Source organism: Neovison vison, chromosome 3 (assembly GCF_020171115.1).
Source record: "Neovison vison isolate M4711 chromosome 3, ASM_NN_V1, whole genome shotgun sequence".
In the NCBI taxonomy this organism is placed as follows: domain Eukaryota; kingdom Metazoa; phylum Chordata; class Mammalia; order Carnivora; family Mustelidae; genus Neogale; species Neogale vison.
In genome coordinates, this window is record NC_058093.1 from 150,468,904 (window position 1) to 150,491,403 (window position 22,500).

General features: G+C 50.8%; 1 protein-coding gene across 3 annotated transcripts in view; it reads left to right on the plus strand.

The window, feature by feature from the left end:
- ST8SIA5 (ST8 alpha-N-acetyl-neuraminide alpha-2,8-sialyltransferase 5) overlaps positions 1 to 22,500 on the plus strand; it is a 47,545-nt gene that overhangs the window by 2,595 nt on the left and 22,450 nt on the right. The window contains exon 2 of one of the 3 annotated variants that reach the window (XM_044240988.1): positions 14,160 to 14,267. The exons of 1 other annotated variant lie outside the window; for it this stretch is intronic. In XM_044240988.1, the coding sequence (XP_044096923.1) occupies positions 14,160 to 14,267 (108 nt within the window). Of the gene's footprint in view, positions 1 to 106; positions 122 to 14,159; positions 14,268 to 22,500 lie in introns of those variants that run through there. One more of the 3 variants, XM_044240991.1, reaches the window with a different exon arrangement.

A 22,500-nucleotide genomic window follows, 5' to 3' on the forward strand; every position in this document is an offset into this window, starting at 1 on the left:
GTGTGTGTGCACGCGCACCTGTTTGCCCACGTGCGCCCCTGGTAATTGGAAGACACGGTGAAGAAACGGATCCAACTGGTAAAAGGGAGAATGTGGAGAACGGGGACAGATATAATGTTGGGTGAGTAGCTTCGGTGAGGTGCTTTGTGGGTGGGGAAGGGCAGATTGAACCGGGTTCCTTCACTCACAGGGAGCCGCATGTGGTCTTTGAGTAGGGTAAGGATGGGATAAAAGCCTCTGGGGAGAAAGGCTATTCAGGCTCTGTAAGGAGAGGTTAGTGATGGGGAAAGCCTGGGAGGCTCTTGTGACAGCCTGGTCCAAAGTGAGGGGACTCTGGTGCGGAAGGCAGATCTACTTTAGACCTTGGGGATTCCTGAAGGCTGTCATTTTTCACTTCTGTGCCGAGCTGGGTTGGTTGACGATGTATTCAGCAAAGCCTCCATTGTTTGTCACCTCACAGAGAGCTCAGGAGCACAGAGATGACAGGCTATTTCAGGGAGAATTCGGGCCAGACTTCACCAGAAGGGAGTGGGGGATGTGAGTCGGTATGTGTTCTTCCCTTTGACCCTGGTCTCTGTGCTGTGTGGTCGCCCCTTCTGGGGACAAAACTGTGAAGTTTCCCGTTGATGTTGTTGGCTTCCTCCTATCCGTACTTGATTGAGCACGTACTTAATGAAGATTTGCTCTATGCCGAACACCACGCTAAGTGCTGAGGACAGTGGTGTGGCAGGCTGACACAGTCCACGGTCTCTGGGGAGCTTGCGGTCTGCTAGAAAGATGGAAAGGCACGTAATACAAACATAAGCCAAATTGGGGATGTGAGCAAGGGCTTCCAGAAATCCGGAGGGACCCAGAGTGGATCAGGATGGCTTCAAGGTGCATGGAGGCATTTGAAGTGGGTCCTAAAGAAAGGAAAATGACCTGTAGGCATGGTGGAAGGGTAAGGAAGGGGGATGAGAGCCAGCTTGAATGAGGATAGCCAAGTGCCAGGGAGAGCTAAGTAATTCAACATAACTCAGATATCCCAGCTGTGTACCTGGGGGCAAGGTGAGGCAGGCAGGGTCTGATTATGGAGAATCAAGGAGATGTGTGTGAAGAAGCATGTCTGGAGGAAAGAGGGACAAATTTGAGTCTGGATCTGTTAGGAAACTCACTGCAAGGAGCTGACAGGGAGCTATCCAGCCAGCTCCTTGGAAATGAGCTCCGGAACTGTGGGCGGAGAAGAGCCAGGCTGGCAATGGAGATTACTTAGTCACCACCAAAATCAGTGTTTTCCCAACTTTTATCATTGTTCGCTGCCGTAAGAACTATGTTACACCCAGGGATCTAGAACACACTCACGTACACATCCATCTGAAACAGCCATTCTGTGAAACAATATTTGACCTTCTTCTAAGAAACCCGCTTTAATATTTTCTATTCCACTTCATTTGACAAATAAATCCGCCTTTAAAGGGAAGGGAAATCTGATGCATAACGTGGATGAATCTTTTTTTTTTTTCCCCAACATGGATGAATCTTGAAGATGTTATGCTAAAATAAACGTGGCACAAAATGACAGACATTGTTTGGTTCTACTTATACGATGCACCTAGATTAGTCAATTCATAGGGACAGAAAGTAGAATGGTGGTTGCAGGGGCTGGAGGTGGGGTGGGAGTTTGTGTTTCGTGGGTGTAGGGGTTCAGTTTGGGAAGATGAAAAAGTTTTAGAGATGGAGGGTGCATAACAGAGAGGGCTGCATAACAGACTGGCTCCACTTAATGCCACTGAACTGCCGACTTAAAAATAGTGAAAGTGGTAAATTTCTGTTATGTCTATTTCACTGCAATGCAAAGGTTTAAAAAAAATTCTAGGGGTAAGCCACGAAGTTGATTTTTTATTGGTTTGAAACCCTTTGTTAGAAAAGCACTGGTTCCACGATGAGGTTGGATGAGATCACCCAGGACAGAGCAGAGCGAGGGATGATGAAGGTCAGGGCACAGTGGAGAGCCGTAAGGAATCCCTGCATCTAAGGGTCCAGAGCGGGGAGCTGTCTCTGGAAACTGAGGCTGCAGAGAGGTAGAGGGGAACAGCTGTTGAGGAAACCAAGGGATGATGGTGCCAGGCACTGAGTGGTCCCCTGTGACACACATTGCAGAGGGATCAGGTAGGATAAAACCTATCCAGATTTGGCTGTGTGGGTAAGGACAGGTCTGGGGGAGTCATGGGTCAAAAGGATTTTCTAGAATCAGGGCCAGGGAAATGGTACCCTCTTCCTTTAAGGCCTCCACTGCCCCCAAGCTCCTTTATTAGTGCTAAAATCTTCACATAAACTTTTGTCCCTAAAGTGCTGAGGACTAAAAGTACTTACACTTGAACAGAGGGGCAGGAAAGGGCAGTAGTTTTTTTTTTTTCTGTTTTGTGGTGGTTTCTCCTTTAGTTAGAAATAAAAGTCCTTGTAGATTTTATTTTATTTTATTTTTTTACAATCTGGTGTCAACCTGCCTTTTAAACTTAAACTCAGAAGAAGACCAGATAGGCATGGGCCTCCCATGTCCTCTTTTTATGTCTTTCAGTGAAATTTTATAATTCTTCATAAAGAATTTGAACATTGCTAGACTTCTTTCAGGCTACATAGCTTTTACTGTTATTGTAAAAATTTATTTTTAAAAATTGTATTTTTGAAACATTTATATATAGTATATATACAAAAACATATACTAAAGTGTGTGTGTGTGTGTGTATATATATATATATATATATCATACAGAATTTGTATAGCATTGGTAGCTAGTATATAGAAATAAATTTGATTTTCTTATGTTTTGATCTTATAAACAGCAACTGGATAATATATACATAATGACAATAGTTTATCTGGAAAATCTTCTGGGATTTCTGCATAAACTTTTTTTCCTTTTATCGTAACCCTGTACCTTAATTATTTTTCTTGTCTTATTGAGCTGGTGAGGACCTTTGATATAAGGTTCAGTAAAAATGTCATAATGAATATTTTGGCCTTAATTCTGATTTTTCTTACTTTTTTAACCTTTTTTTAAAAAAGATTTTATTTATTTATTTGACACACAGAGAGAGATCATAAGTAGGCAGAGAGGCAGGCAGAGAGAGAGAGAGAGAGGGAAGCAGGCTCTCTGCTCAGCAGAGCAGATGCGGGGCTTGATCCCAGGACCCTGAGATCATGACCTGAGCTGAAGGCAGAAGCTTTAACCCACTGAGCCACCCAGGTGCCCCTTTAACTTTCTTTTTAAATAGATTTATCCAAATATAATTTTCCCATTTGAAGTGTACAATTAGATGATTTTTGCTATAGTCACATCACTGTGTACCCATCACCACAGTCAATTTTAGAACATTTTCATTACCCCAAAAAGAAACTAGACTTCTTAACCATCATCCCCCAGTACTCCCACTTCTAGCTATAGGGATATACAAACACTAATGCATCTTCTGTCTCTGTAGCTTCGTCTGTTCTGGACATTTTCTACAAATGGAATCATATGATATGTGGTCCAATATGACTGTCATCTTTCATTAAGCATAAGGTTTCCAAGGCTCATCCATGTTAGGGCATGTGTCAGTACCAACCTTCCTTTTTTCTTTTTTAATATTTATTTATTTATTTGAGATAAAGAGAGAGCACATGAACATGGGCGAGGGGAGGGGCAGAGACTCTCCAGCAGACTCTGTGCTAAATGTGAAGCCTGACGTGGGGCTTGATCTCAAGACCCTGAGGTCATGACCTGAGCTGAAATTAAGAGTTGGCTACTTAATGGACTAAGCCACCCAGGTGCCCAATATTTCATTTCTTTTTGTTGATGAATAATATTCCATTTGTAAATATACCATATTTTGTCGGTCTGTTCTTCAGTGATGGAAATTGGGTTTTTGTGTTCACTGTTATGAATAATGCTGTGATGAGTATTTGTGTCCAGGTTTCTGTATGGACATGCATTTTCCTTTTTCTTCGGTATATACCTACAAGTGGAATTGTTCTGTCATATGGTAACTCTTGTGTTTTACCATCTGGTTGCCGCACACTTTTCCAGTTGCCACACTCCTTTCCAAAGTGGTTTTGCCATTTTATACTCCCTCCAAGAGGTGCATGAAGTTTCCAGTTTTTCCCTATTTTTAAAAACACTCATTGTTATCTTTTTGGTCATAGCCATCTTTGTGGTTTTGAAGTGGTATTCCGTTGTGGGTTTGATTTTGTATTTCTCTGATGACTAATGATGTAGAACATACTTTCATGTGCTTATGGGTCATTTGTATGTTTTCTTTGGAGACATGTCTATTCACATCCTTTGCCCATTTTTAAATTGGATGATTTGTCTTCCTCTGATTGAGTTGTGAGAGTTCTTTATAGCTTCTAATATAAGTCCCTTATGAGAATAAGATTTGCAAAACATTTCTCTTATTCTAGGGGTTGTCTTTTTACTTTTTTGATGATATCCTTTGAAAATTTTTAGTTTTGATGAATTGTAATTCATGTATATGTATGTCTGTATATATATATATAGTTGTTGCTGCTGTTGGTTGCTTGTGCTTACGGGTTGTTTCCATTAAATCACAGCCTATGTACACTGCCCAGTGTCACAAAGATTTATCCCTGTGTTTTCTTCTAAGAGTTTTAAAATTTTTTTTATTTTTATTTTTTAACATTTAAAAAAATATTTATTTATTTATTTGACAGAGAGAGAGAGCTCACAAGTAGGCAGAGAAGCACGCAGAAAGAGAGGGGAAAGCAAGCTCCCTGCTGAGCAGAGAGCCCGATGCAGGGCTCGGTCCCAGGACCCTGGGATCATGACCTGAGCTGAAGGCAGAGGCTTTAACCCACTGAGCCACCCAGGTGCCCCTTTTTTATTAACATATAATGTATTATTAGCCCCAGGGGTACAGGTCTGTGAATCACCAGGTTTACACACTTCACAGCACCCACCATAGCACATACCCTCCCCATTGTCCATAACCCAGCCACCCTCTTCTAACAGTTTTATAACTTCAGCTCTTATGTTGAGGTCTTTGCTCCATTTTGAGTTATTTTTTGTCTAGTGTATGATTAAACCTGATTTTAAGGAGAATTATGGTACAAGTGTCCCCATTGAATTTATCTGCTTAAAATTTTCTTTATCTTTTTTTTTTTTTTAATGTTTTGTAAGATATTAAGACTCCCTTCTGGAGTAGGCTAACAAGTTTTGTTTACTTGTGTCACCGTGTATGGGTATTCATTTTATCAGATGCTTTTTCTACCTCTATCGGGTGATATGTAGTTTTTTACGTGTAATTTTTGATGTGATAAATTACATTAATAGATTTTCAACTTAAAATTTGGGGGCTAAACCTAGCTTGTTCATGATGTATTATTTATTTTCTACGATGTGAGATTTTGTTGGCCAGTATTTTTATGTACGATATTATATCTCATTTTAGTGAATAATATCAGCATCTCATCTTCTTATAGAATGCAGTCTCCGGTCTTAAAACCAGTCTTGTAAAAGGAGTTGGGAATATTCCCTCTTCATTCTGTGGGATGATTTTTGCAGGTCTGAGATCATCTATTCTTTGAAAGTTTGGTAGAACTCGCCTGTACAGGCATCCACACCTAATGTTTTCCTAGTGGGAAGACTGTAAGTTACTAATTCCATCTCCTTAATGGTTAAGGATGATTTCTCCAACCACACAGGAGCCGAGGCTGGGTCTATTTCATCCTGCCTTTTGTAGAGCAGGCTTTCCTCTATGCTGCCTTCCCTCCAGCCTTGCTCTCTCCTGTGCTCGGAGGGTGCCAATCTGGGCTGCCTGCACATGGCTGGTGCAGGCCTGAGACCTGAGGATATGAAACTGGGTCAAGGAAAAGCACAGCCTGACTCCATGCGTTATCTGAAGTTGTGTGCGAAGGCTCTTCTCGCAGAACCAACCCTCCTATTCGACTGCCCTGAGAAACAGGCACAGCACAGGAGATGGGACAGCGGGGGTGGGAAGGTCTATCCACCTTCCCCTTCTGGAGGGGACGAGTGCCGTGCGGGGACCTGGTGGGAATGGATGGTCCCCCAGAGAGGAGAAGGGATTCTGAGCTGACTGGCACCGGGGTGTGTGCTGGGCCGGCGGGATGACCTTCTTGTTTTGCTGATCAGAGCAAGCTTGTCTTGAGAATCTGATGCAGGGCTGGGATTAGGGTGAGGGAAGCCTGGCACCCAGGGGACAGGACTCAAGGAGGCCTCCCTTCCACGGGCGTGCCCTGCACCCGTGTGAGTCTGAGCGGTAGGGGCCGCCTTTAGTTTTGGCCCCTGGAAACCTTGCTTGCCTCAGTCCAGTCCCGACCCTGACCTGCTGTGTGCCCAGGCTGCACTTAGTCATCTGTCAACTGTCTCTCCCTTTCCCAGATGACCCCCAGGGATGCAGTGCTGTCCTCTCGCTCTTCTCCCCACCCCTTCTCGGTCCCATTCTTTTCTTTTCGACATTCCTACTTATCAGGCAAAGTGTACCTCTTAAAGGACTTAGCATCTCTTCTGTGACTTATCCAGGCCCACTCACTTCTCCTCTAATACCCTCTCATCCAAAACTTCTCAAGTTTGGGCCTTAGCCCTATGGGTAGGGACCCCTGCCCCCTCCCTACCACACACCTGAAGGATCCATCAGGTAATGATACGGATTATTAACATTCCTTAAGTGTTCATGAGCCAGTCTCCGACCTGAGGAGATAATACTAAGCAAGGATTGTTTTTTGTAATCCTTACAGGAATCCTGTTAAACAGATACAATCATCCTCCTTTAAAACTCACTCAGAGAGGCGGGTAACTTGTATAAGGTCACATAGCCTGCAAGACCCGTAAAAGAGACGTTTTATCCATCTCTGCATTCCCAGGACCTAGCACAGTGCCCGACATTAATTGCTGGACAAAAGGATGCACACAGAGGGAACCGCTCGTGGCACCTGGGGAATGCAGGCAGTTCGGCATCCGGCTCGTGATTTCCGCTCAGGTCATGACCTTAGGGTCGTGAGATGGAGCCCTGCTTCAAGCTCCATGAGTCTGCTTGTCCCTCTCCCTCTGCTACTCACTCCAGCTCTCTCTAAATGAATGAATGAATGAATAAATAAATACCTTTTTTTTAAAGGAACCCCTAAACTTCTCCTAATAATTGTCAAACATCAATTTGCACTCAGCTTCGTACTGAGGGGAAAAGAGGATGTGATAAGGAATTATTAGATGTGATACATGTTCTTAAGGAGCTCAGAGCACACATAAAGAGACAAACCTGAAAAACATGTAAAACTGTACAAATGAACTTGCAGTTGTGTGGCATAGGTGATAAAGCTTGTAGGGTTCAAAGGAGACAGCAGTTGACTGATGAGTAGCCTGGCAGGACCTGATGTGGGCTTTGGGGAGCTAGTGTATTTCAGGGGGTGATTCTGGGGGACAGGCTGGGGTGTTAAGACTCCAGGTGCAGGGGATGGAAATCACAAAAGGCTTTTGAATTTTCTTTTATTCCCTGGTGCTCTGTGAGGCGGATGGCCCTCTCTGGTCCCCATTTAGTATTCTGTAATGTGAGAGGGTGAGTGGGAGGTTAGTTGTTTTTCCCAGCTCTGATGAGGGGGGGCCGGCCCTTCAGCATAAAGGCTTGGGCCAGATTTTGCCAGTCCTCTTTGTGAGGGAGACCCATGGGAGATGGGAATGAGGCTGGTAAGCCAGGAGATGTGGGTGGGACACCATGCATTGGGGGTGCCAAGGTTATTGGGAGAATCAAATGTGCTGTGCTTGCTCCAGCTTGAGATCGTATCCGATCTGTGTTCCTCCTGCTGAGCCTCTGAGCAGAGGAACCCAAGCCTCTCCCTGGTCCCTCAGTATACCAGCTTTCCATGCTTCCCCCGGCCCATCAGGCTGAGGATCAGTATTTCTGGGACCAGCTCTGCTCTTTCCCCAGAAATAAGCTGCAAGCCTCCAGAAGAAGACTTAGAGGACTCAAGACTCCCCCCAGTGTTTTCTCTTTCTTCAGTGTCAGGCTGGGTTGCTGTCCTGACACAAGTTCATTACTCTGGGTCTTCTTACCCACCAGGGCTTGCAGAGCTGATGTTTCCACTCCCGGGGCCTCCAGCTGGTGGAGGTGCCATTCCGCATGTCCAGTCTCCGCCTCCTCTTACTTAAGGTTGAGTAATTGGTTGGTTGGTTGTTTCACTCACTCATTCATTCATTCATTCATTCATCTGTTTGTTCATCCAGCAAGCATGTACCAGACCTTTGGTGTTCAATATAATAGCCACTCGCCATGTGTGGCTATGGAACCCTGGAAATGTGACTAGTCTAAACTAAGATGTGCTGTAAGTATAAAATACATACTAGATTTCAGACACAGGGGAGCCTGGGTGGCTCAGTCAGTTAAACATCTGCCTTTGGCTCCCGTCATGATTCAGGGTCCTAGGATTGAGTCCCACATCGGGCTCCTTGCTCAGCAGAGAGACTGCTTCTCCCTCTCCCTCTGCTGGTCTCCCTGCTTGTGCTTGCTTTCTCTGTCAAATAAATAAAATCTTTTTTAAAAATAGATTTCAAAGACAGAATATGAAAAAAGATGTAACCCATCCCGTTGGTTTTTAACTTATTATATATTGAAATGACAATATTTTAGATGTATAAGGTTAATAAGAATATATTATTAAAATTCATTTTAACTTAAAAAAAAAAAGAGATTTTATTTATTTATTTGACAGAGATCACAAGTAGGCAGAGGTGGGGAGGGGGGGAAGCAGGCTTCCCACTGAGCAGAAAGCCTGATGCAGGGCTCCATCCTAGGACCCTGAGATCATGACCTGAGCAAGGCAGAGGCCTAACCCACTGAGCCACACAGGTGCCCCTCAACTTTTTTTTTTTTTTTACTTCTTAGAAAACTTTTTATTTTGAGAATTGTAGATTCACATACAGTTGTAAGAAATTATACAGAGAGAATTTTCGTACCCTACTCCTGTTACCCAGCTGCTACCATCTTGCAAAATTATAGTACAATATTATAACCAGGAAATCCACATCGATACAATCCATCAACCTTACTCAGATTATACTAGTTTTACATGTACTCATTTGTGTGTCTGTGTGTAGCTCGTTCTATGGAATTTTATGATGCGTTTGATATTTTTATTTTAATTTTTTTTATAATGTGGCTATCAGAACATTCTAGATGACATCTGTGGCTCCTGGTGTATTTCTGTTGGATAGTACTGCTCTAGTCTCTGGTTGCCAAGATGTATGAAACTCTGCTGTATACTAAGTGCCATGTGGGCTGGGGTTTGGGCACAGAGAGACCCCCAGGGCCTCAGATGACATGGAAGCCTCTTACATGGAGGGTACTCGTTTGGCACAGAGTGGGGGCTTCAGTCCTTCCCACCCGGGTGCCTCTTCCTCAACCCCACCCTCTGCCATGTCCCTTCCCTCCTCTATATAGTCACAAAGCGTCCCCCAGTGCCCCACAGAGCCAAGATGGAAACCATGGGCCAGGGCTGAGCATCTGAATGCTTTCTTTTCTTGAAGAAAGAGTAAGGTCTCACCTTGGAGGATTAGAGAGGGACCCCAAGTGTATGGTCAGGGCTGCTGTAACGGTTCCATGAACTGGGTGGCTTCAACTGAGAGTTGCTGTCACATAGTTCTGGAGGCCAGATGTCTGGGGCGAAGGTGTTGGCAGGGTCGGTTCCTTCTGAGGGCTATGAGGGAGAGTTTGTTCCATGCCTCTCCCATGGCTTCTACTGGTTGGCCTGTGATCTTTGGCGTTCCTTGGCTTCATCTTCACGTGGCATTCTTCCTGTGTCTGGATTTCCCCTTTTTATAAAGACACCAGTCAGTCATATTGGATTAGGGGCCCATCCCACTTCGGCATGACCTCATACTAATTTAACGAATTCCCTCTGCAGTGACCCTATCTCACAGGGACTGGGGTGGGGGAGGACTTCAACAGAGGAATTTTGGAGGAACACAGTTCAACCCATAAGAGCCAGAGGAATGAGCAGGAGCAAAGGCTGGTGCACGAAGCGACTGGAAAAGTTCAGGTGGAGGGGGCTCCCCAGCGTCCGGGCAGAGTGTGGGCTGCTAACCTCGGAGAATCTGGGACATGTCATAAGATGGAGGAGATTGAATTAGTGGGAGCTCATAAGAGAGTAGTTGGAGTGAATGAATGCGTGAGTGTTGGAGGGGACCCCCATGTGTCCTCATCGTTCCACTGCCCTCCGAGGAGGCAGGGGGTCCCCACTCTGTTCAGTGTGGTCCGCCATTGGGGGCCTTAGTGCCAGAGGACAGCTGGAAGGTTGTGGGTGTACCCCCAACCCCTCCCTTACCCTGTGTTCCTCCTGCAGCAGCCTCTCTTGGAAGGGGTGGTCTGGAGCACCAGCCCAGGGGGCACAAGGTTTGGATGTGGGCCTGGGGGGCCCAGACTCCTCCGCGGTGCCTAAATGTGGGGTGGCAAGGTGGTCTCAGAATTATGCCTGGAGCTTGTCCGGTTTCTCTCTCTCTGGACCCCTCCCATTTCTGGGTATCCCCGTGTGTACCACCCCCCACCCCTGTCCCTGCCCTAGCACTGCCAGTACTGAGACCCCTGGGCCCTGGCCCAGCCGTTCCTTAGCCAGAGGCCTCTGCAGGGCAGTGGACGGTCTTCGAATCTAGGATCCTCTATCTGCTCCCTGGGCCCATGCATTCCAGGCCTGGGGACTCTCAAGGAGGCCAACCCTCTGCCACCTCTGGGCAGGGCCACTGGGGAGTACAGGCCCCCCTCCTCTCCTCTCTCAGCAAGCCCCCACCTGCAGCAGCTTTTCGGTTGCCCCAAATGAAAGTCCCCACAGGTGAACCCTGGGGATGAATCTACTTCCCTTCCCCCCCCCCCCCCGAGGTTCTTCTGGGGAGTATGTTACCATCCAGCCCTTCACAGAGAAATACCATGAGTCACTGGTGTGTCAGGAATGGGGACAGGCAAAGGAGTATGTGGAACCTGATAATTATGCCCATTAATCCCACTGAAAAGGCTTCCCAGCTGGCAGGCACTTCCGCTTGGATCTGGGTGGGAAGGTCCTGGCAGCTTCTGACCAGCTCCTTCTGGAGACCCAGAGCGGTGGAAGGTGGGGGAGGGCCTAGCACTTGCAGGCTCCCACTTGCAGCAGAATTCTTGGCTCCTCAGAAGATGACATGGTCCCATCTCCCTCTTAGATGACTTTGAGGGAGCGCAGAAATGTGGCGCTGCTTCTCTGAGCCCAGGCCTTGTCACCTGCCCTGATTCATTCATCCCTAACTACATAGACCTTCTTGCCATCCGCAGAAGAAGCCATCACACCCCTCAGGGCCACCACAGGTGTTGGTTCTAGAATATTCTTCCTCAGGAGCCACCTGGTTGCCTCATTACCCACTTCCCGTCCTCTCCATTTTACCTCCCAGAGAGGCCCCCTGACCGCCCAGTGTGGACTGGTACCCTCACCACCCCAAACTCCTTATCCCCTCCTTGCCACCCTTAATTTTTCCCACAGCACTGTCCGTATCTGACACACTAAACATCGCGTCACCTGTTGGCTTATTGTCACTGTATCTGTCTCCCTCTGGTAGCGATTGTCATCGGGGCAGAGCCTTTTCCGGCTGGTTTGTTGTTGAACCCTGGCACCCAGCCTGGCAGGGCTCTTTGATAAATACAGAATAACATAATAAATATTTGAAATATATCTGCCTATATAATAACATAAAAATAGCTTGGAGATAAAGGAAACATATCCTCAGTCAGCTGTGAGGTACGACACAAGCGACTTGCTGATGATTGATGGAAAAGGAGTCATACTTTTGATTTCACAAACTTGGTGTGAAAGGAAGAGTTTGTTTCCTTCTCTTCTTTTAATTGAGCCTTATCCACCAGCTGGTGGGAAGCTGAGTCTATCATCCCCGAAGGGGCTTCCATCCACACCTTCCCCCCACTGCTCCAGGTTTGTGGAGAACAGTGCAGTTGGGGGCTCCCAGGTCCACACCGGCCTTATTCAGTCTTCTCATTGCTCTCCGGAGGCTCCCAGAGCCATGGGTCCAGCCTCCGGGGTTGCCCCACGCTGTGGTCTTTCTAAGATCCTGCTGTCTGTTTAGAGGGAGATGTGGTGGGGGAGCCCCAAAGCAAGAGGCAGGCTTCCTGGACTTGAGGCATCCTCTGTCCCCCTCTTAGACCAGAAGGCCGTGACTTCCCCTCCTGGACGCCTAGCACAGTTTCTTCAGGGAACCGGGAAGCTTTCAGCCCCCACAACCCACAGGGCCCTAAAGTAAGAGGATAAAAGGCCCAGCTCCCTTCTTGGAATGGGGGAGGGAATAAATAATTCAATAGCTTATCCTCCCACAAAAGTTAAGTACTGTTGTTTTCTGAATGACTTTCTTCTTTTATTATTTTTTTTCCCATGGAGTCAACTCAAGGTTGTCCTGGCAATAATAGCAGGTCGGGCATTTATAGTCCTATTGCTGGCTTTGCCAGTGGGCGAGGGGGCAGGGAAGGGGTGGTCACAGGCTCCAGGGACCGCACCCCCCTGGGCTGCCTCGGTGGGCGCCCCCCATGGTGCTGAGCTGGTCTGTTTTGCCTGAGCCAGCCCCCAGGACAGAAGACCCTCAGATGTGCTGCGGGCAGCAGACTCCTGGGATGGGACCCAGGACGTCTCCTGAGCTGCGACAGATGAGGCACACTGTCTCCCTCTGTGGACAGGGGCCCCCAGGGGTGGGGGTGGGGGCGGGGGTCCCCAGACCTCATCCAGCACGCAACATGGCGCTTGTGGTCTGCACACTGTTCCCACTTAGAACTCACGGACCCACTTAAACACTGGGGTGACCTAGATGCCCACGGAGGGATCTGGGTGGGCATCGGGGAGACTGCTCACCTCCCTGATACGTTGGTCAAGGGCCCTGGGGGACATCCTAGACAGCACTCCTTGCTTGGAAGATGCCAGAGAGTTATGCAGATTTCCCTCAGGTCGCTCAGCTTATAGGGGCAGCTCCGGGTTGACGGGACAGCAGCTCCGACAACGGTCGCCGTCCCTTCCCCTCAGCTTAGAGGCTTTTTATTATCAAGAGTTTTATTAAAATTTTTTTTCTCCTTCATTTGTCTCTTTTCCTCTGAGTTTACCTCCGCCACCCCCCCCTTTTTTTTTTTTTGCTATTTGTTTTGTTCTCTGACTTTGAAGTTTAAGGTTTTCTCACTTGCTGGTTGGTGGCCTTTCATTGCCTGTTCACACTTCAGGGCAAGCCAGTCTCCAGAAGGTTCACCGGAGCTCGGTGAGGTGGGCACTGTCTTAGGACAGTGGTTCTCGGCTGGGGGCATTTGGCCCCTCCGGGGATGCATGGTAACCTCTGCAGACATTTGCGATCGTCCCAGTGGGACAATGGGGAAGGAGGTGCTCCTGGCGTCCAGACAGTAGAGACTGGGGGGCACAGCTCAGCCCTGCACTCCTGCCCTCGGTGGCCCTGGGCCCCCAATTTCAGAGCCTTCTTGAGTTGTGCACGGGGAATAGATTGCCCCATAAACAGCCGGGCTCCACGCTCTCCGGTCTGGGGGATTTAGTTACCCGCCTGCTCTTCGTCTTCCGTGGGCTTGTTGCCGGCCCCCCTCCCATCGTCTCCTCTCCATGCTCGCATCCTTATTTATTCCTTTGCTATCACTGCAGGCAGGGCTGGGGACAGAGCAGAGATGACCATGGGTGTTGAGTCCCTCATCTCGAACCAGGAGGTGTATCCTTATGCCTTGGAGCGCCGGATTTCATTAAAAGCTTTGCAGTGTGGCCTCTGAGAACAGCCAGGTGCTGGCGAGTGACAGCTCTTTGGGTCTAAGTCTCCCTCGTGGTAGGGGGAGGGTTGAAGAACGCACCACAGAGGAGGTAGCTATGAAGAACGCACCACATAGGACCTTGACCTCGCTAAGCCTCAGTTTCCCTATGTTTACAGCGTGTAACCTCAGCTCTGCCGGGAGAGGCGGAAGGAGGGCACGGGTGTAAGTGAGCAGAGAACACGATACAGGGCTGTGGTTTATGATCATCCCCCTCATGGGTGGGCATCCGCTTTATCTCCAGTAAAGGTGTGATCAGGGCGATGTGTCCCTTGGCACAACAGCAGCAAGAGGCGCTGTTAGTTAGATGGGTTTCATCGAGTATGTGAGTCTTGAGTACCAACTGCCTCATTTTCTTGCCAGAGGCCTCCAGTTTGGCTGGCAGAGTGGCGACCCGCTGGCCAATTGGACGGGGCTCTTTAATGTCACGGACGACCCAGCAGCGCAGAGCGGCAGTGACTCCAGCTCCAGGTACAGACCCCAGTGAATGGCCTGGGAGGGGGGGTAACCCCGTCCCCAGGTGGCCTCATAGCCCCAGCCCTGCGGTCCACCCCCAGAACTACCCTCAGGGAAGAAGCAGGCTCAAAACTCACTGCGTTTTGGCATCCCGCCTTGTCTCCTCTGACATGAGGGCTGAGGGCTAGGACCCAACCACAGCACAGCAGGGACGCCCCGGCCCCTCTCAGCCAGGGAGTGGGGTGCAGGAAGGGGTGCAGAGTGTGGGTCTCAAGCTTTCCTTGGGAGTCGGGGCTTTTGCTGCGTCCCTGCTGCAGGGGTTTTGGAGGCCGGCCTGCAGGTGTGTGTAGGTGTGTGTGGGGGGGTGGCATCTGGGGTGGGCGTGGGGCTTGGGCTCTGCTCCTTGGATGTCCCACTGCGCGGGCTGTTCCTACTCTGCCCCCAGGTGGGGCTGACCTTGGCTAGGGAAGAGCCATTCCCTCAATGTCAAATGCTGAGATTTGACATTCAGACCACAGCGTGGTTTTCCCTTACTGCTCTGCTGTGGGGTTGGGCATGAAACAGTAACGCAAGGCACTCTGTAAACCCAGGAGCTCGGGTTTTGTTGGACACATGAAATGCAGAGGGGTCTACTGGGGGACACTCAAGGCGGGGAGGGCAGCGGCAGCAAGTCTTTCAGACAAGGCAGAATACTTTCTCTGGGTATGGCTGGAACTTGCCAGCTAAGGGTTTCCAGGGGCCAATTAAGTTGTTCGGGCCCCTTAATTTTTGCATTTCTCAGGATGCACTGACTCTCAGGTCTGTTTCCCTGGGAAAATGGCCCGAGTTTTTGTTGCTGTTAATTTTGACACTGAAACATTAAACTGACCCCACAGAAGACGCAGAAGAGAAGTAAATGTGTTTTTCAGAGACCCCTCCCATGTGTATGATTCTGTTTGGTGCTTTGAAAAACTAAGGATGTGGTTCCAATGTCAGAAGAATGTCAGCGGGGGCAGTGTTCACAGACAGGCCTTAGGGTGTGGGCCAGTCTCGGGGACCCGGGTCTTATCCTGGCCAGTTCTTTCCATATATGTGTGGTGGAGCCCCGGCCAGCCGCTCGGCCCCTGGGATGTCACCCGGGAAGAGCGGGGTGTCCAAAGTTGTCCCTTCTAAGTGTTGCACCTCCGGTGTTGGCCTTTCTGCTGTGTGATTAGCCCACCCAGAGGGGGGGGTGATCTAGGCGAGCCCGCAGGTGTCTGCCTTCCTGGGACGGACTCTCTGAAGAGCTGCCCGAGGAGTTTGGCTAAAGATGCAAATCCCCTGAGCAAGACAAGATGGGACAGGTCCCTGGGAGCTGTCTCTGCGTCTCTGCGGGGAACACCCTGCGAGAGCTCCACTTGCCCCTTTTCCTGTTGCCGGCAGACTTTCCTTCTCCTTCTCTCTCTGCCTTGTGTTGCTGATTTCTCTACCTCTCCGTTGACCTCTTCTCCCCTCTTTCTTCCTGCCGCCCTTTCTTGCTCCCTAGTTCCTGCTTCCCTCCCACCTCCTTTCTTCACTACTCCCTTCTTCCCATCCCCTCCCTTTTATTTTCTCCCCCCTCCCAGTGATCCGGACAGACGCTCCCCTCCCCGCGCCGTTCCCAGTCACCCAGGATCCCCCGAGTCAGAGCCACCACTAACTTCTAACCATTTGGTTTTAGAACTAAGCCGCCCTTTCTCCAGCGTGCTCACCAGCTGAGCTCAGTTCCTCCTGGGGAGCAGCTGTTTGACCCAGACCCCCCTTTGTCACAGAACAAATGTGACGAGCACACAGCGCAGCTTTTTCTGGGACAATTCCAATGTCAGATCGCCATTTCGAGTTGATCCCCAAAGTACTATCACACATGTGAGAAACTGTAATGTGCACAGTTCGCAGGTTTGGGAAATAATGGTTAATGTCATTAGAACTGAACCATATGTTGGACATCTACCTTCCTACTCCTTTTTTTCTTCTTTCCTTCCTTCCTTCCTTCCTTTCCTTCTTCCTCTCTCTCTCTTTCTTTCTTTTACCTCGGTTTAGGAGTAGCTTCTGCCATCTTCATAATGGGTAGGACAGCTCCTGGCAGCAGATTTGCAGGGCTGGGCAGGGGGTGTCTCCTGTCTCTGTGGAAAGAACATCATGGCGGTGAGCAGCTCTCCACGCCCGGATTATGTGATGTCCTTTGTGGTATTATTCAGCCACTGAATAATTCAGCGCAGGCCGTATTTTGCTCTCTGTAGTTGTGTGGTATGTCGTGGTGTGGTAAAGTGTGTTATTTATTATTAACATGGTTGGAGGGGAAGTCAGGAGTTACCATATATAACCAGAGGATCAAGAGAGGCAGAAAAAGCAAATGACTCATAAACTGTATATTCAAACAGGAGCCATGGGAGAAGGAGCAGGTCCAAACGATCGGTCTAGAAAACTCCAAATAAGACCACAAAGAAAATCCAGGCCAGACAGTGCTCAGAACGGCTGCGGTCAGGTCTTCCCCTTGGACATGAGTTGGGGGAAGTCCAGACCAGGTTAGAAAGTGTGTGCATTATAAAATATACATCGACATACGGCTTTATTAATTTCAAGCATGAGTCTAGAAGCATCGGTGAGAGTCCTTGGGGGAACTGTTGTAGTGAGCAGATAGGAAGCCGTTTGAATCCACAAATGCTGCTATTCAAGTCGATGCCTTGAACGTGAGCGGGAAGGGCTTTGAGGACAGTTCTCCCCGGGTCCAGGCTATGCTGTGTCTCTGTCTCCCGCACTAGGCAGTGATGGCGCTCCTTCACCTTTGAGTCCTCAGCACCCAGACTAGCACCTCACATGCAGGAGGAGCTCAGTGCATGTTACTGGAATAAAAGAATGAATTAAGCAGGCGCAGAGTAAGGGCTGTTGGTTTAAAAACCAAAAACAAAAACAAAAACTTACATTTCAGGGTTCCCAAATTCTCCCTTAGTGATGTATTCCTTTGAATAAACCTATCTCTGGCACTGTCTTTGAAAATTAATCCTCAGAGGGGAAGCGCTTTGAATCAAACTCCTTCCCAGTTTGGAATGATGGGAGAACATTCTCTTGAGAAGAACAGGGAGTAGGACCATCAGAGCAATCTGGGCAGCTGGGTGGGAAAGGGAGCCTGTAGGAGGGGGAGGGGGCCGGCTCAGAAGGCGAGAGAAGGCAGTGAAGGCAGAGTATACACTCCTGCGATAGCTGAGAAGCCTTCCCAAACGATGCCACAGAGCATCACTGCAGATGAGCGGGTGGGAAGGGCCCATGTCCTCTAGGGCCAGCTCAGTGCCTCGAGCCCTCTAGCTGGGGCCCCTTGCCCGCCTTCCCAGGGTGGGCCCAGAGGGTAGGGAGAGGCAGCACAGTCCTGCAAGGTGGGCGGTGCTGCACCCACTGTCTGAGCCTGTCCCGGGGAGAGGACCGAGTCAGAGGGGCTGAGGGCGGCTGGGCCAGGAGTCCTCCCAGGTGCTGACCCTGAGTCAGGCCCGTAGTCACAGCACAAAGGGCTTCACTCAGCTTCTGCCTCCTGGACCTTGCTCCACATCAAGTCCTTATCGTCCGGTCAATATCCACCTCCCACTCCACCTCCTCCGTGAAGCCTTCCTGGATAGCCCCCTTAACTGTACCTTCTGTAAGAAGCATCTGCACGGAGGGCAGTTTTCTATCATTTCACACACAGTCAGCTCTCCAGCAAGTGCACATGAACTTCTCCGTGTTTGCTTATGCATTCCCCAGATTCCGAGAACTGGCCTGGACCACCTGTGCAAGCATCGCCGGGGCCCTCCAGACCCTCCTGCTCCAGATACAACCCACAGGTGGCCTGGCTGGTCAGTCTCATCGGCCCCTCTCCCAGATTCTATAGCCTTGGCCCTCCTGGGCTGTGGTGCGATGCCAAGAGGCAGTGCACAGAGCACTCTCTCTGAGGTCCAGAGCAGAGCTGCCTCAGGCTGCTGCCCATCCACGTTGCCCTTGCCTGGGACAGCACTGTCCCTACATTGCCAGCCTTCCAGGCTTGGCTGAAGGGGACTTCCCAAGTGGGAGGGTAGCACCAGCCGTGGGAGAAAAGAGTCAGCCCCAAACTGATAACACAGGAGACTCTGCCCCACTGAAGAGGGAGCTGGGTGTGTGTCCAGGGCCTGGGCCGGAGCCCTGCACTCTGGGTGCGTTCTGCGTGTGTGTCTAGCAGGTACTGTGCGGTGTGGGCCTTGGGGCGGTGACGTTTCAGAGCTGCGCTTCAGTGTAAGCACTTATTAGGCTGTAGTCAGTTGTTCATAGTTGTTTCAAGATGGTGTATAATCAGGCAATAAAATGTGCCGCACAGATGGCAAGTGCACCAGGGGCTCAGCGTGGAGGTCAGAGGTGCTTCTGTGGAAGGGCAGGACCTGGCTGGGATCTCGGCAGGTGACGGCCACAGCCAAGCGCTGGAAGGGCTGACTGTGTGCCCGGCACTGATCTGGGCGCCTGCACCTGTTCCTGCCCTCAGTCCTCACCCTCCAGTGTTTGAGGTGGGTCCTATTAGTGCCTTCCTTTTCCAGATGAGGAAACTGAGTCACCACTTAGAGGTGGTGGCTGTCGGAGCTGGCACACAGCATATCCTCCCCTCTAGTCTCAGGGCTAAGGCGTGCAAGACAGACGGCTGCTGCTTCCTGGGCTGTGGACAGGTCAGCCCGGGTAGGGTTCAGTGTCCGACTCCATCTTTAAGGTCTCTCCTCTCCCCACCCCCATCTTCTGTGTCATTCTCCTACCCCCACCCCCATCCCATGCTTAGTGCTTTCTCGATTGCTACACCTAACAAATGCTTCCTTCTACCAGCTCCTGGACATGCTACATTTCAGAGAGGAGCCCTTGGGGGCAAGGTGACCCCAGGGGAAAGAATTTTCCAGGGACTTGGAGGTGTGGTGACTTGTTGTTGAGGGCCTGCGTCTGGGCCCCTGACTTGTGGGTGTGGGCTGGCTTAGCCTAAGCCTCTCTGGTCAAGATTCAAGTCTGTGGGAAAGGACAAAAAAATACAAAATAAAAGAGGGATGGAGTCCTTGGGCTTCGTCCAAGGGGGGAAGAGTATGGAGAATCGGGTTTGGCACTGTTCTGGGCTGCATGCTGGAAAGGCCAAACAAAGACAGAGCAGCTTCCCCATCTCCTCCCGTGTACCTGACGAGGACCTCTGGTGGCCAGCGGGCAGGGGGCTGTCTGTGGAGGCCAGGTTGTGGGTGTCCTGGGACTCATCAAGTGGTGTTGACCCATGAGTCCCCCTGGTCCTCGAGCTTTGTGGCTCTTGATTGAGTCTGAATTGAGTTTCTTGGACAAATAACCACTTAGGTGAATGGTTCTGTGCCCCGGTTTCCCATTGGGTAAGCTCCCGTCTTGCTCAGTCACTAGTGGGGTCCCCTGAGGGGACCTTTTGGATAGAGCCAGGCCCCAGCTTCACCCTGACTCACAGCACTGGGTATGAGCACTTCCCTCTATGGGCCTCATTTCCAGATCAGGTGATCAATGGTGACTGCCAGGGCCTCGCCACAGGTCAGCTTCCAGGATGAAAAGGAAAAGGGGGCTGGGGTCAGGCTGGGAGGACCCAGCATCCACCCGGAAGCAGTTTAGGGGGTGGCCAGATGGTAAGGCACATGGGGCTTTCCCAGTTTCCTACTCTGCCTACCCGTGCGTAGCCTACACCACCTACAGCAAGGGCCATAGGGTTGTGCTGGGATGGGGGTGATGGGGTTCACAGAGGCTGTCCTCCCCATGCGGGCCTCCTCGCGTGGCATGTAAATCTTCCCTCCCTCACTCTCCACTGGGGGCTTCAGCACCTCAGAGAACACTGAGGCATGTTCCTTCTAACTCTGGCTGGTTCTTCACGCGTTGGGGGAAATGCCCTTCTTGCCGCTTCAGCCAGGACCGAGTCTTCGCGCACTCCCTGTCCCGGTGCGGGTGGGCTGTGGCCACGGCAGCTCACAGATCTGGGGGATCGTAAGCAGCAGACTGTCTCTGGTCGCTCCAGAAGCTGCATGTTGGAGATCTGGGTGACAGCGAGGTTTGGCTCTGGTGGGAGCCCACTCTGGTGTGCACACTGTCATCATCCTGCGGTGCCCTCCCGTGGTGGGAAGACCACAGGCGAACTCGCTGGGGTCCGTTTTATAAAAACCCTGATCCCATTCACGAGAGCCGCACCTTCATGACCTCATCACCCCCCAAAGACCCCACCTCATGGCCACCAGTGCTCATCACACAGACTTCCACAGTCACTGTCCGCAGGACCTCCCACTTTTGTTCTCACCTCAACCCATGCCATTGGGGCTTCTGCCTCCCTGCTCCCCTGAGTCTGCTCTTGTCAGGGTCACCAATGACTGCCTTGTCGCAAAGTCAGTGGGACCTTCTCTTTCTTGGTGTCCGTTAGGTCTGGTCAGAGCTGACCCTCTGTCCTGGAAATGCTCTCTGCTCCTGGCTCCTGTGTCGGTGGGCTCTCCAGGTTCTCCTCCTTCTCAGACTGTTGGTGCCTGTCTCCCCTGCCACCCTCTGAAAGTCTGTCGGAGCTGACCACAGGCTTGCCCTCTGCCTGCCACCCTCCCCTGAGATCTCGCGAAGCCCTTTGTCCCTTGACCCTGGAGCGTGTGTCTCTGACCCTGACGTCTACACTGGACTGCAGGCATGTGACTCTCACTGGCGACCTAAGATCTCTTCTTGAATGTCTAACAGTCTCGGCCAGCTTCACAGGGCCCGAGGAGATTTGGTTCAGACCCAGGCTGTTCATCTCCACTGTTCCTTCCTCTTTCAGTGTCTCTGTGAACCAACTAGTTGTCCAAGATAAAATCTTAGGAGCTACCATTGATTGCTCTCGTTCCTTTTCACCTTTGCAGTCTTGCCATCAGCACATCCTGCTGATTCTATATGGAACTCGTGTCCTGCTCTGTCTCCTTCTGGCATCTCTTTGCCGCCTCTTGGCGCAGTCCACCAGCCCACGTGCCACCCACGTCCCTATGGCGGCCAGAGGGAACTTGCACGTCAGGCCGTGTGTTTCTGCTGCTTCAGCGCGCTGCTGTATCGAGTGCCCCCCCCCAGCCCAGCTTGACCCAGTGCCGCTCGCCCCTGGGCCTCAGTTCCTCTCACCGCGCACCCCCCGCCCCAGAGCCCTGTCCCTGCAGCCCCACTGGCTTTGTCGATCCTCAGCATGTTGGTGTCTGCCTGTCGTGCCCTCTCGAATGCTCTTCCCGCTCCCCTGCTGATGGCTCCATCTCTGTCCGGAGAGGCCTTCCTTGACCTCCTACCGCCCTTCCAGGTGCCCTCCAGTCCCCTCGCCTGCTTTACTTCTACGACGCTCGTCCCTACCTGACCCTATGTTGCATTTGTATTTCATGTGTTTCCTGTCCTGGAAGTCCATGAGGGTGGGGGCTTTATCCGGAGGGGTCGACGCTGCATCCTGGCCTAAATGGGTACCTGGCACGTAGCAGTGGGTCAGAAACTCTTCGGTGAGCTGAAGAGGAGAAGAACCATCCCCCGAGGGGCCTGGCGTGGCGGTGGAGGTGTTGCAACGAGAGCAGGGTAATAAGGACTGAGCTGGGGGCCGTGGGCGCGGCAGAGGGAGGGCGGGGAAGGCTCTGACGGGTAAGCTGGTGGCAACCAGAGAGACTCAGCGAGGAAGAGGGTCCCAGACAGAGACACCCCTCCAGGGAGAAAAGAGGACTGACTCACACCCTTTGTGCTGGAAGGGAGAGAAGTGCCTCAGAGGGAGCAGGGGTGACCAGTTGGGTGGGAGCTGAAGGAAGAGGAGGCCAGGCGGATCCAGCTGTGGCTGAGCCCCTGGGGGCCCCTGGGGGCAGCAGGGTGGTGAAGCAGGGCAGGAGCAGCGGACGACCACTGCTAGTTTGGACACCGGGAGGTGGGCTGGGTTTTAACAGGGGAGTTCTTCAGGGCTCCCTGGTCTGGTCCAGAAGGGAAGGCCACCACATGCGACCTCTTGCCTGGGCTGTCTAGACACTGAATCAGGGGCCCCGCAGAACCTCTGGCCGCAGGGGGGAGGAAGGGCAACCCCAGCCCCTGCCCGATGCCAGGAATGACACTCAAGCAAAGTTCATACCCGGAACAGATTAACCAAAGGACTATCAAGGTTGTGTTCGGAACTTTGGGCTTTCTTAGCTTCCAGCTCTGATATTCACGTACCTCTGGAGATTCTCATGGACAGATGGGGAAATCATGGCCCAGAGAGCCAGGATCTAGTCAGGGGTCTGAGCCAGCTCTCTTCACGCCCTGGGAGGGGAGTGTCTCC